Source organism: Leptodactylus fuscus, chromosome 5 (genome assembly GCF_031893055.1).
Source record: "Leptodactylus fuscus isolate aLepFus1 chromosome 5, aLepFus1.hap2, whole genome shotgun sequence".
In the NCBI taxonomy this organism is placed as follows: Eukaryota; Metazoa; Chordata; class Amphibia; order Anura; family Leptodactylidae; genus Leptodactylus; species Leptodactylus fuscus.
The window spans coordinates 182,638,856-182,656,175 of NC_134269.1; the positions used below are offsets into that span (position 1 = coordinate 182,638,856).

The window sequence follows — 17,320 nt, forward strand, 5'->3', positions numbered from 1 at the left end:
CTCTGTGAAGGGCTCTCCTAGGTTGAAATCTCTGTTCCTCAATAAGCTACTATTACCTTTTACATACCTGCAGCAGGTCAATTCTTTGCCACAGGTTCAGCACGGCTTTCAACCTTTGTAATTCAAAGGTTGGAAACAGATCCAGATATAGAGATGAAATGCAGGGGGGTCCACTGCTGGATGATACAACAGATCTATGTGTGGGCTTAGCCACCAGGTAAACACCAGATGTATAGTGGCTTACATGGAAACATGCAGTGCTATTTCCCTGACAGTAGCATATTAGTGTGATGCTAGCTTTATATTGTCTTATTCCAATACTGTGGTCTATAAATTGTTGTGATCGCACTATATAAATAATGATGAAATATTCAATTTATTTTAGGAGTGTAAGTTTCTGATACAAATAAGCTGAGGCTAAGTAAGTTGCAGCAAAAAAACACTGTGAAAAAAACCATGGCAGAAATTCATTGTGGTTTTTTTTGCTTAAAGAGGACCTTTCACCATTTTTCACACAGGCAGTTCTATATACTGCCGGAAAGCTGACAGTGCGCTGAGTTCAGCACACTGTCGGCTTTCCCGATCTGTGCCCGGTGTGAAGAGCTTACGGTCAGGTACCCTATGGTCAGAAGGGCGTTTCTGACAGTTAGCCAGAGACGTCCTTCTGCCTCGCGGCGCCAATCGGGGCGTTCCTCCCGGCTCTCACAGCACAGCGCGATTGGCGCCGCGAGGCAGAAGGACGTCTCTGGCTAACTGTCAGAAACGCCCTTCTGACCATAGAAGAGCTACGGTACCGGACCGTAAGCTCTTGACACCGGGCACAGATCGGGAAAGCCGACAATGTGCTGAACTCAGCGCACTGTCAGCTTTCCGACAGTATATAGAACTGCCTGTGTGAAAAATGGTGAAAGGTCCTCTTTAACGTTTTTCACAGAAAGTCCACAGTCCATAGTTTTCCCCTATTAAACCTATACGGAAAATGCTAGCATCTCTATAGGTATAAATGACATGCTGTGATTTTTAAAAATGCAAACATTGTTGAAAACACAGCTTTTCCGTTGCAGAATTTTTTCTGCAATATGTGGATGGGATTAGCCAGAATTGCATGCATCCATATTGCAGGTACTCCAAAACATTGCATCTTCACAACATGCAATCTCAGCCTGAAACGGATCAAAAAAACAAATCTACTGTTATTTCTATTTCTGATTTTCATGTATCTCCCCATCTCCTAATAGACTGTAAAATCTCATGAGAAGGGCCCTAACTCCTATTGATATGTTAATTATTATATTGTAAACGCCTAATCTTGCCTGTTAATGTACCCTTTAATTTGTAATGTGCTGTGGAATAAATTGGAAATGTATGAATAAAATTATTCTGATTATTATGATTTATATTATTGCTTTAGCGTCAGCCAAAAGACAAACTACCTAACCATAACCTATAATCAGCCACAAGATGGCGCTGCTTCTGCAGTTCGGAAATATCACTAGCGCTCCAACGTATAGATAATATAGCGATGGGAGATAAATTAACTTGATTAAGGTCGGCGGCAAGTGGTAAACTACCCCCAAAAAAGAAGGCTGCCATCCCAACAGAGTACGCTTAGCCTATAGCCTGTTTTAGCGGCTAAAATTATAAAACTAACCATATGTACGTATATATTCGGTGGTCAACCGCAAGATGGCACTATTTCTCTTATGTATAACGTCATAAGAAGGCGACACCACCCTGCTACTACCGTAGAGATGTCAGCAGTTTATTGCGTTTAGAACTGAGGAAGGTTGCAAGGGACTGGCAAATTACGTATACATTATGGCAACCCTGAACAAAATCGGAGACTTGGTTACCGATGTAACAATGACCGCATCTCAAAGGAGAGCTGAAATCCGGCGACGAAAGCTAATTACCAATTCGGAGGAGAGAATGAATAGGATAATGGGTATCCACAAGCCGGCCAGCACCGGTGCGATTTTTTTCTTAAGATCATATTGTATTGTAGATGTAGGATCTGTTATTCTTAATACTTGCTGATTTGTGTTGCAGTTTCTATGTAGCTGATCTAGGTCAAATAATTATGGAAAAAAATACATTTGCCTGATATATGAAACTGGCATATTGTTGAAGTGCCATATTTAGTGTTAAATTATAAATATGAAGGTGGAAAGAACCTAGTTTCCCAGATTCGAGTATATGCATATGCACTGTTGGCATCGTGATATTAAGTGAATTAACCTTCGGATCCAGGGGCACTCCATGTGATACGTTGTTCTTCCTCAGTACCTCAGTATTCTGCCCAACAATTGTATGTGTAGGGTAAATTAGCTCTGTTATAATTACTTGATTACTTGACTCTTTAAAGGGATCCTATCATTCAAACACAATTTTTTCTAGGTACCATGTCGGAATAGCCTTAAGAAAGGCTATTCTTCTCCTACCTTTCATTGTCTTCTCCGCGCCGCCGTTCACCTGTAATCCTGTTTTTTGTCGGTATGCAAATGAGTTTTCTCTTTCGTGGTACCGAGAAAAAATTGTGTTTTATATGATAGGATTCCTTTAACCGGTAAAGGACCGGGCCCAAAAGTATGTTAAAGAACAGGCCTTTTTTTTCAAAACTGACATGTCACTTTAAATGGCAATAACTTTGAGACGGTTAAACTTACACAAGTGATTTTGAGACTGTTTTTTCGTAACACATTGTACTTCATGTTAGTGGTAAATATTAATCAATATTTTTGTATTTATTTATAAAAAAAAACTAGGAAATTTGATGGAAATTTGGAAAAAATTGCAATTTTCAAAATGTGAAATTCTCTGCTTTTCAGGCAGATAGTCATACCACCCAAATACATGAATAAATATTATCTCCCATATCTCTGCTTTATATCGGCATCATCTTTTGATTGTCTTTTAATTTATTTTGGATGTTACAAGGCTTACAAGTGTAACAGCGATTTTCTAGATTTGCAAGGAAATTCCCCAAACCAATTTTTTAGGGACCGCTTCAGTTCTGTAAGGAATTATAAAGGCCTGTATAATAGAAACCCCCATAAATCACCCCATTTTCAAAACTACACCCCTCAAATTATTCAAAACAGCATTTGGGATGTTTGTTAACCCTTTAAGTTTTTCATAAGAATAAAAATAATATGGAAGTGAAATTTAGACATTTCATTTTTTTTCACTAATACATTCATTTAGACCTAAAATTAACACATTCACAAAGGGTTAAAGGAGAAAATGCATCTGACAGTTTGTTGTGCAATTTCTCCCGTGCACAGAAATACCCCACATGTGGGTGTAAACTGATTTTTGGGTACACGGCAGTGCATGGAAGGGAAGGAGCGACACTGGGTGTGTGAACAGCAGATTTTGCTGGAATAATTTTCAGGCACCATGCCTCATTTGCAGAGACCCTAGAGTACCAAAACAATGGAAACCCCCCCAAAAGTGACCCCATTTTATAATCTACACCCCTCACAGAATTCATCAAGGGGTATAGTCAGCATTTTGACCCTACAGTTGTTTCACAGATTTTACTAACATTGGGATGTGTAAATGAAAAATTACTAAAATGTCACTTTATCCCCAAAGTTTTAATTTTCACAAGGGGATAAAGGAGTAAAAGCCCTCCACAGTTTGTTAAACAATTTATCCTGAACACGGCAATACCCCATGTGTGGCCATATTCTGCTGTATGGGTACATGGCGGCGCTTGGAATGGAAAGAGCGCTATTTGGCTTTTGGATGGCAGATTTTGCTGGAATAATTTTAGGTGCCATGTCTCATTTGCAGAGCCCCTAGAGTACCAATACAGTGGAAACCCCCTAAAAGTGACCCCATTTTGGAAACTACATCCCCCACAGAACATATGAAAGGGTATAGTGAGCATTTTGACCCTACAGCTGTTTCACAGATTTTATTAACATTGGGGCATGAAAATGAAAAATTACTTTTTTTCCAATAAACTGTCAATTTAGCCCCAAATTTTTCATTTTCACAAGAGGATAAAGGGGGAAAAGTTCCCTAAGGTCCGTTACACAATTTCTCCTGAACACGGCAATACCCCATATGTGGCCATAATCTGCTGTATGGGAACATGACGGGGCGCAGAATGGAAAGAGGGCTATTTGGCTTTTGAAGGACAGATTTTGCTGGAATATTTTTCAAGTCCCATGTCGCATTTGCAGAGCCCCTAGAGTACCAATACAGTGGAAACCCCCTAAAAGTGACCCCATTTTGGAAACTACACCACTCATAGAATTTATCTAGGGGTATAGTGAGCATTTTGGCCTCACAGTTGTTTCACAGATTTTATTAACCTTGGGACGTAAAAATGAAAAATTACTTTTTTTTTCCCAATGAATCGTCCATTTAGCGCCATATTTTTAATTTTGCAAGTAGTTAAAGAATTAAAAGCCCCCCACAGTTTGTTACAAAATTTCTCCTGAACACAGCAGTACCCCATATGTGGCCATAATCTGCTGTATGGGTACATGGTGGGGCTCAGTATGGAAAGAGAGCTATTTGGATTTTGGTGGGCAGATGTTGCTGGAATAGTTTTCAGGTGCCATGTCGCATTTGCTGAGGCCCTAAAGTATCAATACAATGGAAACCCCTCAAAAATGACCCCATTTTATAAACTACACCTGTCAAGGAATGAATCAAGGGGTATTATCATTTTGTGCCTAAAATGCTTCCAAAAAATGAATGTCCAAAATGAAAATTGAAATTTTGAAAGAAATATGCCATTTCGGTGCCCAATACGTTGCGTCCACTTTGTGTTATCAGAGACCTGCACTCCTAAAACTATTAAGGGGACATCCCGAGGGGCAAAAAAATATATATGTGGGTGTAAACTGCTGCTTGGGCACACAGCAGGGCTCAGAAGGGAAGGAGCACTGCGCTTTTTAGCTTTTGGGGTACAGATATAGAGAGACTTTCTGGGGGCCATGTTGGTTTTGGAGAGACCTGGAGGTAACTGTAAACCCCATTTTGTAGGGGCAAGTTTAGGGTCTCTGCAAAAGTGTCATGGCATCCAAAAACCAAACCGTCTGTGCTCCAAAAACCCAATAACCCTTCTTCCCTTCTGTGTCCGTCTGTGCCCTAATATCAGTTTATACCCACATATGACATTATGTACGTTATCCCGGGTACACCAGTGTCATACATGTGGCATAATCTGTAGTTTGGGCACACAGCAGGGCGCAGAAGGGAAGGAGCGCTATTTTGGTTTCTGGAGCACAGTTTGGTTTTTGGACGTCACTTTTGCAAAGCCCCTGAATTGTCAATAAAGTGGAATCCGCAGACATGTCACCCTATTTTGGACACTAGCCCACTGATGGGATTTATCAAATGGAGTAGCGAGCATTTTTCACCCTTGAGTGTTGCACTTATTTAGTTTCCAGAAATGAAATCGCAACTGATAATGAGAAGTTAAAAATGAAAATTTTCCAGAGATTCGCCATTTCAGTGCCCGATATGTTGTGCCCAACTTATGTCAGCAGAGACACTCCAAAAACTGTTAAGCGGGTATCCCGGGCACAACAGCTTTTAGAGCGTTCATCTCTGATACAAGGCCGGCACAACATATTACGCACTGAAATTACGTATTCCTGGAAAAATGGTCATTTTCACCTCTCACAATCAGCTTCGTATTCATTTATGGATAATAAGTTATAGCAAGACTTGGGGGTTAAAAATGCTCTCTGTACCCCTGGGTAAATCCTTCGGGAGTGTGGTTTCCAAAATAAGGTCACATATCAGGGGATTCCACTTTACTAGTGTTTCAGCTCTGCAAAAGTGTCATGGCATCCAAAAACCAAACCGTCTGTGCTCCAAAAACTCAATAACCCTTCTTCCCTTCTGTGTCCGGCTGTGCCCTAATATCAGTTTATACCACATATGACATTACGTCCGTTATCCCGGGTACACCAGTGTCATACATGTGGCATAAACTGCAGTTTGGGCGCACAGCAGGGCGCAGAAGGGAAGGAGCGCAATGCGACTTTTGGAGTACAGATTTGAATATTTGATATTTGGCCGCCATGTCATGTTTGTAGAGCCTGTAAGGTACCAGAAAAGTGGATTCCATGGGGTACCAGGAGTGACCCCATTTTGAAAACTGCACCCCTCAAAGAATTTATCAGGGGGTGTAGTGAGTATTAGTATCCCAGACGTGACTGCACAGCAGATGGCGAAGAGGGAATATATAAGCTGTGCGGAGAACATTGGGGACACCAAATTCCCTACTATGTCCCAGGAGCTCCTATGATTGGGGGAGTCACTCTGGGGTCATTTTGGGGGTCACTTCTGGTGTCTTTCCCTTGTAAGCTGTAAATCTGGGGTGTCTCCTGATGTACACTGACACAGCTTATACATTCCCTTCCTGCCGCCGCCAGTTGTATTCTAATAATTTGGCGATTTTGGGGTTTTTTGTCTTCACATTGGTAGATGCTATATTTTCTTTATTTTTCTGGTGACGTGGCCATATAAGGGCTTGTTCTTTGCGGGATGAGATGCATTTTATAATGACACCATTTTTGGGTGCCTACAACATACTGAATACATTTTATTAACTCTTTCTTGCTGGATTAAAAAAAAAAAATTAATCCTGGCATTGAGTTGTGCACTTTAAATTTTGCGCCATGCAGCGCACAGTATAAGTAACATGTGTCCTTTATTCTGCGGGTCGGTACGGTTACGCCAATACCTCATTTATAGTATTTTTTTATGCGATACTATTTCTGCAGAACAATAACACATTTGGGGACATAAATCAGTGATTTTTGCATCGCCATTTTCTGAGAGGCGTAACATTTTTATTTTTCGGTTGACAGTGTTGGTTGAGGGCTTATTTTTTGCGGGACAACCTGCGCTTTTTATTGGTACTGTTGTGGGGTGCATATGATTTTTTTGATCACTTTTTATAGCATATTTTGTAAGGTGATATGGTGAAAAATCATTACTTCCGGCGGGTTTTTTCCGTTTTTTTTTTTTTTTTTTCAGATGCACACCGTATACATTAAATATTATTTCAGTTTTATTGTACAGGTTGTTACGGACGCGGCGATACCAAATATGCATTGTTTTTATTAATTTTTAGTACTTTTTTTATATAATTCATTTTGTATAGAAAAAAGGGATTTTTGGTCTTTATAACTTTATTACTTTTTTTATACACTTATTTTTATTTTTTACTTTTTTTTTTTTTTTTTTTACTTTTTCATGTGCTTTGATGAAAGCATCAACTGATTCTGCACATTAGCAGACAGGACACGAGCAGGACACAAGCCTGCTCGTGTCCTGTAAGCTGCAGAGGAAGTGAGCTGCATCGCTCACTTCCTCCATTGCCTGGCAGGATCACCAGGTAAGTGGGGGCTCCGGTAGTCTGGGGTCACTGGCCAGACCCCAGACTACCTTTTACTGACATCGGCACCCCCCGATCTCGCCGCAGGGGGTGCCGATCAGGTTCAATCTTCGGCGGATCCCTTTCGATCGCGCCGTGATGTTTCACGGCACGATCGAAAGGGTTAAAACGTTCAGTCGGAACTGAATCCGACTGAACGTTGTTGAGGGGGTGGTTAGGTGTCAGTAACACCTAACCCCTGCCCTCCCCCCGCCCCACCCCCTGCCTAGTGAGTCTCTGAAGACCGGCAGTAAATTTACAATCGGCTGGTCTTTAGAGACCAGGATTGCTGGCCGTAAATTTACGGCCAGCGGTCCTTAACCGGTTAAGCTGTGGAAATCTCAGTAGTGTAAGGATACTCATTCCATGCTCATCATACAGTGGGCATGTTCAAGCGCAGTGGGTAAGTTACCTGTGGGCTGCACTGAGAACTGTAGGTCCCTGTTTTAGTTGCTTTAACTCCTTAAAGAGGACCTTTCATCAGATCAGGCACATGCAGTTTTATATACTGCTGGAAAGCTGACAGTGAATTCAGCGCACTATCGGCTTTCCCGATCTGTGCCCAATGTAAAGCGCTATCAGTCCCGGTACCGTAGCGCTTTAGTGTCAGAAGGGCGTTTCTGACAGTGAGCCAGGGACGCCCTTCTGCCCAGCAGCGCCTATCGCGCTGTACTGTGTGAGTGGGGAGGAACGCCCCCTCCCTCTGCTTGCACAGCTCGTCCATAGACGAGTATTAGCAGGAGAGGGAGGGGGCGTTCCTCCCCGGTCTCAGAGCACAGCGCAATAGGCGCTGTTGGGCAGAAGGGCGTCCCTGGCTAAGTGTCAGAAACGCCCTTCGACTGTAAAGCGCTACTTTACCGGGACCGATAGCGCTTTACACCGGGCACAGATCGGGAAAGCCAATAGTGCGCTGAATTCAGCGCACTGTCAGCTTTCCAGCAGTATATAAAACTGCATGTGCCCGATCTGATGAAAGGTCCTCTTTAAGGACTCGGCCACCCAGCCATTTTTCGGTTTCGCATTTTCGTTTTTCCCTTCTCACATTTCAAGAGCCATAACTAGTGGCCCCACCGCCCCCGACTGACACGGACGCCGAAGACCTCGACCGGTAACGGCCTATAAAAAAACAAAACAAAAAAACGCAGCGGTAGCGGCTGTCGCCGGGCCCCTAATGCCCCGGGCTCTGTGGCAGCTGCTACCCCGGTAGTTACGCCACTAGCCATAACTTTTTTCCATTTTTCAGTTCACTGTCACATGATGGCTTATTGTTTGCGGGATAAATTGTACTTTGTAATAGCATCATTCAATATGCTGTGCAATGTACTGGGAAGCTGGAAAAAAATTCTGAATGAGTTGGAGAAAAAATGCATTTGCTCCATTTTCTTATGGGTTTAATTTTTACAGTGTTCACTGTATTCTGCATGTTAGTACGAACATGGCAATACCAAATATACTGTATATAGAATTTGTAATGTTTTGATACCTTTTTAAAAAATGAAAAACTTTGCAAAATAGAAAAAAGTTTTGTGTCGCCATGTCAATTTTTTATAGGAGGCAAAGTGTTATAAAAAATGCTATTTGGCTATTTTGTTTTTTTTTGCCGCTACACCATTCACGGTAAGAGATAAATATTTTAATAGTTCGGGCATTTTGGAACGCGGGGATACCTAAAATGTTTGTTTACTTTTCTTTATTTACTTTTATATATGATCTAGGGAAAGGGGGGGGTGATTTGAACTTTTGTATTTTTTTTAATACTTTTAAAAACTTGGTACTATTCCTTTATCGGGCCAGCAGAGCTTATCAGCACCAGCATCGGGACAGCAGCAGTCAGCATCGGGAATGACATGCGAGGACTGACTGCTGGCCCGATGCTTGTGCCCAGTGCGCCTTCCATCTGCCCCGTACCACTCTCTGGCCCAGCTCTCCTTCCATCTGCCCGTACCCCTCTATGGCCCGGCTCTCCTTCCATCTGCCCCGTACCCCTCTCTGGCCCAGCTCTCCTTCCATCTGCCCCGTACCCATCTCTGGCCCAGCTCTCCTTCCATCTGCCCCGTACCCCTCTCTGGCCCAGCTCTCCTTCCATCTGCCCCGTACCCCTCTATGGCCCGCCCCGAGACTGACTGCTGGTGCCCTGTGTCTAGTAGCCAGTACATCGATGCCCATCCTCCCAGTGCTGCCCCCCAGCTCTTCTTACATCTGCCCCGTACCCCTTCTCCCCGCCACATGACTAGGCCTCACCTCGGCGCTCTCAATCTGGCCGTTCGCGTTCAGGAGGAAAGAAAGACGCTGGCACTGGAAGCCATGGCCGGTAAAGAGAACAGAGACCGGAAGGAAGAAAACAGCACACACCGGGGCTCAATAAAGGGTCCTGAAAGTGGTGGCGGAGATTCAGGGACACGCCGACCATAGTAACGGCGGGGAGCTATGGCAACCCGGAGGGACAAACTTCCTGCAGCATCCCGCCAACTAGTAATGTCGGTCAGGCCTAGTCGTGTGGCGGGGAGAGGGGTACGGGGCAGATGGAAGGAGAGCTGGGCCAGATAGGGGTATGGGGCAGATGGAAGGAGAGCTGGGCCAGAGAGGGATACGGGTCAGATGGAAGGAGAGCTGGGCACAAGCATCGGGCCAGCAGTCAGTCCTCGGATGTCATTCCCGATGCTGACTGCTGCTGTCCCCCTGCTGGTGCTGATAAGCTCTGCAGGCCCAATAACGGAATAGTACCAAAAACTTTTTTTTTTTTCTTCTTTTACATTTATGATCAGGCTCCCTAGGATCCTTGAAACCTAGAGGGTTTCATCGCTCATACTATTCACTGCAATACTACTGTATTGCAGTGAATAGCAAAATGCCATCAGTTCAATAGAATCAATGCTATGACGCTGGGTTCACACCAGCGTTCGGGTCTCCGTATCAGGTTTCCGTCTTCTGCCAGCAGAAGATGGAAACCTATCAGACTGAGTCCGGCCGTGAGCGTTTTATGTTCTCCAGAGAAACCGTTTTTTTTTTAAACCATACACAAAGTCCTGTATCTCCGATTCTGTGTCCACTTAAAAGAAAACTGTTTCACCGCGGAGAGCATAAAACGCTCACAGCCGGACATTTTTCAAACCCATTAAAATGAATGGGTTTGAAACATGACTGCAGGTTTCTGTCTCCTGCCCAGTTTCGTGCAGGAAACGTAAACCTGTATAACAGAGACCCCGGAGGCAGATGTGAATGAGCCCTGACAAGCCTGGGTTCCTTCAGTAGGCTTCCGGTTGTCATAGTAACCGATTGCCGCCCTCTGGTGACGTTCAGGAGGGCAGCAATCAGCGAAAAAAGGTGGTGCCCATGCCGCCTGCGCAATTTAGACGCTGTGGTCCCATTTGACCTCAGCATCTACAGGGTAAACAGTTAGCTGTTAGTGGCGGGTGCTGGCTGTATTATTCAGCCGGCATCTGCCCTGTATGGCTCTCTCCATACATCCCCATGCGAGTCAAGACGTCCTGGGTCACTAAGGGGTTAAAAGGGATCTAAGTTTGCAATAGGCATTTTTAACTAAACATATTTTTCCATAGCCTTTAGAAAGACTATTCCAGGGATACATTTTATTCTATCATGCTGGCAATTTTTATTATCCTGGATTTAGTGATATGCAAATTAGCCGGCATGGAGGACTGGAAGCCTTTTAACTGTTGCTTGAGCGCCGCAGAAGCGGCCTTCCCCTTCTCAACGCCTTCTTCTTTACACAGGATCCCTCCTCCTACATTTCTTCACTGCTTCTAGAGGGCAGTGAGAAGAGGAAGGCTGGTGGTGCTCCTTGCTGTCTAATTTTAATATCACTAAAATTGGAATATTTCAAAAACGCCAGTGCTGATGAGAAAGTAAAAGATATCTCTTGAATAGCCTTTCTAAAGGCTATGCAAAGATATGTTTAGTTAAAAATGTCAAAGATAGATTTCCTTTAAGGGACGGTAGTGTGAACGCCCCCTAACTCCTAGGAGACGCAGACATCTTTCATTATAGTGTGTTTGTTTTTTTTTACTCCCTGCATTCCAAAAGACATAACTTTCTCATTTTTCTGTTTACATAGTAAACAGAAGTAGATTTTTATGTTACAAGTTGTACTTCAAAATGGTACCACTTATTATTTTGTACATTCAGAATGAGGTGGAATTGAGAAAAAAAAATGCAGTACAGCTGTTTTCTTATGTCTTTCTTTTTTTACTTTGGAGTGAGCAGGGAATGTATGCTGTTTTGATCACTTTTTGTTCCATATATATATATATATATATATATATATATATATATATATATATATATAATTTTTTTTTAGGAAGGCAATTTGGCTAAAAAAAACCCCACCAAATCAGCCATTTTGATTTGTTTTCCTGCTACCATATAGGACAAATGTTTTTGCATTTTAATATTTTGGGCATTTTTTGACTTGGGGATGCCTAATGTTTATTTATATATTATCTAGAGAAAAGGGGGGTGATTTAAAAGTTTTCTTTTTTTAAAAAAAAATATACCGTATTTTTCGGACTATAAGACGCACCTAGGTTTTAGAGGAGGAAAATAGGGGAAAAAAATTTTGAAGCAAAAAATGGTAAAATATTTAATATATGGGAGTTGTAGTTTTGCAACAGCTGCAAGGCCACATTGACAGGTGACCCTGCAGCTGTAGGAGATGCATAGAGTGTTTGTTTGTTTTTGTTTTTTTGCGAGGCCAGATGTACTTTTTAGTTATACCATTTTGGGGAATGTCTATTGCTTAGATCACCTTGTATTGAAGAAGGCCACTGTGGAGATCGCTGGAGATACATGTCCAGCTGTGACCAACTAAGAGGAAGATGAGACTCCACGGACTGTTATATTTACCCCAATACACCCGCCCCACCCCACCTCCCCATATAGCGGTCACCAATTAAGAGGAAGATGAAACTCCACGGACTGTTATACCCCGAACCATCCGCCCCACCTCCCATACCCACCACTCACCTACCCGAATCCAACTCCCACACACACACACACTTTACTAGCTTTGGCAAATGCCAAATATCTACTCGGACGTGCCAATAAAGCTTGTTTGATTTGATTTGATATATATATATATATCAAGATATCTCCTCTCCATCAACCTTAGTGAATTATGCATGCCGTGCATGCAGTGCCTCGATCTAAATAAACACACTATCCGCTTGACTCTTTTTCCCCAATACCAATAGAAACAATGATCATCTAATAGTATTAGCCTGTATACTAAACAGAGGGCTCTATTTTGTAATGGGATATGGGTACATCCTATGAATAGGTCTTTTTCAAGACCAGTTTTTTGACCTGGTGTGTCAAAAAACCTAAGATTGATGTAATATTTTGTATGCGGGCATTTATATTTTTTTTACTTTCACTAGAGGCCACATACCTCAAATAAAGACAGCATTGTCATACATGTTCAGTTTTTTCTTTACTTTTTCTATTGGAAAGGGGCATGTACATAAATCATATGACGCCAGGCTCCTTTATATTAAAGGTGCTCTATCATTGGGAAAAGTCATTTTTAACTAATCACATCCTTGCATAGCCTTTAGAAAGGCTTTTCCACACCTACCTTTAGTATATAGATTGCCTCAGTGGTTTCTGAATAAATCCGTTTTTATTCATATGCATTGTGCACCCTCTTTGCTATTGTTTCCTATGGGTGTATACAGCACAGGTTGCTGATGATGATGATCATGACGACTCAGCTTCCTGCTTGCACATACACACATAGGAGATAATAGCAGAGACGAGTGCTGCTGGGAACTTCTTGTGCTGGCTGGAAGCTCATTAGCATATGAATAAAAATTGACTTATTCAAAAACCACTGAGGCAATTTACCTCAGGTAGGTGTGGAATAGCATTTCTAAAGCCCATGCAAGTATGTGATTAGTTAAAAATTACTTTTCCCAATGAGCCATTGAATGCCATTGCGAGCAAGCACTTTTTGAGACTACAAACAGGCAAAGAACAAGGAAGGGGTGGGGGTGATTGCTGAAGTTGTGCAGGTGAAATGAGAACAAAGAGATTGTGTTGCCACTGCTAGTGAATTCCTAAGGATCCATTCATATGGAGGAAAGTGGCGCTGAACTTTCCTCGCTGAAAAAAAAAGCCTCCCATTGATTTAAATGGGTTCCACTAGCTTTATTTTCTACTCGCTAGCAGAAAATTGCACGAGTGTTAAAAAAAAAAAAAAAAAAACTAGCAGAAACTCATTGAAGTCAATAGGAGGCTTTTTTTTTCAGCGTGGAAAATTCTTCAGTGCCAAATATAGCACCACTTTCCTCCGTGTGAATGGACCCTGAAAATAGAGACTGTAAATTGGAAATAAGGGCTGCTGAATAGGAATGAATTTTCACAGCTTGCTCACCAAGTTTTTGTTTGTTTTGTTCTGTTTGTTTTTTAAATTCGCAAATGTGTCCATAACCTTTAAGGTTGAAAAGGAGTAAAGCATGTTTGCAAGGATCTGAATATAATTGTCAGGGTTTAGCAGTCTTCCTATTAATTTTTTCATTTATTCTAGAAAACTTTTTTTTTTTTTGAAAACTCAAACTCTATATCTGGTAAAGTTGTTTTTTTTTTCTTTCTTTCTTTCTTTCTTTCTTTCTTTCTTTCTTTCTTTCTTTCTTTCTTTCTTTCTTTCATTGTTTTTTCTCAGTAGATGAACTCAGAATGGAACAACTTGATAACTCAGACTCTTTCTTGTTGCAACCATCTTTAATGAAGCGAAAGACTATTCTTGCCGGAGACAATGGAACTTCAAGTGATCACCCTTGTGCCGGAGTGGACTGTATGGAGTTATACACAATGGAAACTAAAGACTTAAGCAAGAATTCTGAGTTCAAGAACGACAGCAATGTTTTGAGAAATAGAACAGATGTGACCTTTGAGTCTGCGCCAACAGGCCTGAACCAATACATTACTAGATTTGATGAGGCTATGAAGCTTAGAAACCAGCTCGGTAGTGACAAGCCAGCTACTGAAACCGGTAGTGCAGTGGAAGAATTGGACTCTTTCCGCATTTTCAGGCTTGCCGGAAGTGCTATTTTGGCATTGACCGTTAGACTGTTTATCTGCAAGTACCTGGTAAGATTACTACTTAAATATTTTGTACTTCTTATTCTTTAGTATTTGTTCAATGGGTGCAGCAGTTGTCTTTATAGTCAATATAGAAACCTAGAAACACAGGCGGGTCTAATTGTAAAGTAAATTTAGTGGCAAAAAAATATAAGATAAAACTTCAATTCTTTATTGGGAATATTAAAACCATATATATAGTGATAACATACGTGAAAACTGTACTCCTCCAAATAAATTACCCTCAGCATAAGGTATGAACAATCCCTAACTGAGAAGTGAGGAGCCTGTAGCCCTATATTAGTCGGTATTGTATTGTAGGGCAATGATAGAAAACACTCTGGTTAAAAACATATCCTGAGCATCAAGAGAGTAGCTCACTCCCCAAAATTGTTTTTTTGCCTGAATAGGTTTAATGTTGGTGAAGCAAAAGTGTCAGTTTTGTGGGGGATACGATAGCACTAGTTCAACACTATGAACTCAACCTCACCCACACACCCACTTCTAAAGCTCCACCTAATTCAAACAAGAAGAATACTGCAGTAGTAAGTGCTAAAGCCTTGATTTGAATAGATCCTTGCACTTTAAATTTGTCACTACGTCGCTGATGCTCAGTAAATGACACTGTAACCACTATATTATGCCCGTGATTACTGTCTATATCCTCCTATATATTAGCATATATTCAGGGGTCGGACAGAGATACATTGTTTCTATTCTGTCCCTAACCGCAGTAAAACATTCTGGATATGCATAGCACTATTGTCTGCACTAAATCTCTGAATTGCAGCTCAATGATATTTCTGCTAATGCACTATTCCATTAGTTTTTAATTACAAACTGTTCCCTCTACGCGTTTCCCCCAGCATCATTCTCCATGCTAGGTTCATCAGGAGAGTTTCTATGTAGCGGATGTATAGTTTCAGAGACCCCAAGATTAGAGGATGCAGTAAAAACCACAGTTCTCGGCGCCCTGATGGTGGACGCCGATACTTCTGATGTTAAGCTTAACATAACATAGAAACCTAGAAAAGGAATGTTTATTAATTGAGTACAATTTAGTATTAATGGTCATTTATCTCAAACATATTCCTATGTACTGAACATATGAACTTAAAAGTTAGTGGATTCAGATACCGTAGTAACTACAGGAAGTAGGCCTGGTTGGCAGTGACAGCTGCAGGCTCTAGAGATCAAATGTTCTTTCATGTAGATAGGTCTGTTGTAACAGCATAATTACGTTGTTATTAGAGATGAGTGAGTAGTGAAATATTCGATATTCGTTTCCAGTAGACCCTCAATATTCGACTGAATATCGAATCCCATTATAGTCTATGGGGAAAAAATGCTTGTTTCAGGGGAAACCACAATTCGACTAAGGAGAGTCACCAAGCCACAATGGCACCTCAGCAAATGATGCCAACACCTTTGGAATGCAACTGGGACAGCAGGGGAAGAATGCCTGGGTGCATCTAACACGCCCAAGTCCCAGTGTTACCCCACTATCACAGCCTATCAACTAGATACTTTCCAAACTCAATACAACCTCTATGAAAGTGGAAAAATACTTGGAAACCTTCTTTCCTCTACATTAGTATGGACAGAAAGACACATTGTAAGCTAAAGAAACATTAGCAAGCACCCTTTTAAATCACGTTGCCCATGACAACCACAGATGGCATAGGCAATGGGAAATCCAACAGCCCCCCCCCTTAACTTTCATTGTGAGATGTGGTGAGACCTCAAAAAAAATTATTTTCTGGCCCTTGAGGTCAGCCCTTCCAAATTAAGTTATAGAACCTTAAGCTGAGCTACCAGCAGAGATTGAGGCACTTGAGGTGAGTTGAGCCTTGCACCAGCAGAGTATTAGGCCCTTGGGGTGAATTGAGCCTTCTAGTAGCAGAGATTGAGGCCCTTGAAGTGAGTTGAGCCTTGTACCAGCAGAGTATTATGCCCTTGAGGTGAGTTGACCCTTGTAGTAGCAGAGATTGAGACCCTTAAGGTGAATTGTTCCTTGTAGTAGCAGATTATTAGGCTCTTGGGATGAATTAAGGATTGTAGGAGCATATGGGATGAATTGAGCAGTAATTTAGTTTATGGCCCTTTGGGTTAGTTGAGCCTATAACCAGCAGTGTTTTTGTCCCTTGGGGTGAGTTGAACCTTTAACCAGCAGTGTTTTTGGCCCTTGGGGTGAATTGAGCCTTTAACCAGCAGTGTTTTTGGCCCTTGGGGTGAATTGAGCCTTTAACCAGCAGTGTTTTTGGCCTTTTGGATGAGTCGAGCCTTGCACCAGCAGAGATTGAGGCCCTTAAGGTGAATTGAGCCTTCTAGTAGCAGAGATTGAGGCCCTTGAAGTGAGTTGAGCCTTGTACCAGCAGAGTATTATGCCCTTGAGGTGAGTTGACCCTTGTAGTAGCAGAGATTGAGACCCTTAAGGTGAATTGTTCCTTGTAGTAGCAGATTATTAGGCTCTTGGGATGAATTAAGGATTGTAGGAGCATATGGGATGAATTGAGCAGTAATTTAGTTTATGGCCCTTTGGGTTAGTTGAGCCTATAACCAGCAGTGTTTTTGTCCCTTGGGGTGAGTTGAACCTTTAACCAGCAGTGTTTTTGGCCCTTGGGGTGAATTGAGCCTTTAACCAGCAGTGTTTTTGGCCCTTGGGGTGAATTGAGCCTTTAATCAGCAGTGTTTTTGGCCTTTGGGGTGAGTTGAGCCTTTAACCAGCAGTGTTCTAGTTCTTCGCCCTTGGGGTGAGTTGAGCCTTTAACCAGCAGTGTTTTTGGCCCTTTGGGTGACTTAAGCCTTTAA

The 17,320-nt window shown here is 42.0% G+C and overlaps 1 protein-coding gene across 2 annotated transcripts in view; it reads left to right on the forward strand.

Annotated features, from left to right (window-relative positions):
- Positions 1-1,734: 1,734 nt before the first annotated feature.
- Positions 1,735-17,320, forward strand: part of CAMLG (calcium modulating ligand) — a 49,855-nt gene continuing 34,269 nt past the window's right edge. The window contains exons 1-2 of one of the 2 annotated variants that reach the window (XM_075274924.1): positions 1,735-1,969; positions 14,091-14,518. In XM_075274924.1, coding sequence (XP_075131025.1) covers positions 1,819-1,969; positions 14,091-14,518 — 579 coding nt within the window. In that variant the 5' untranslated portion in view covers positions 1,735-1,818. The remainder of the gene's footprint in view (positions 1,970-14,090; positions 14,519-17,320) is intronic. The other variant, XM_075274925.1, reaches the window with a different exon arrangement.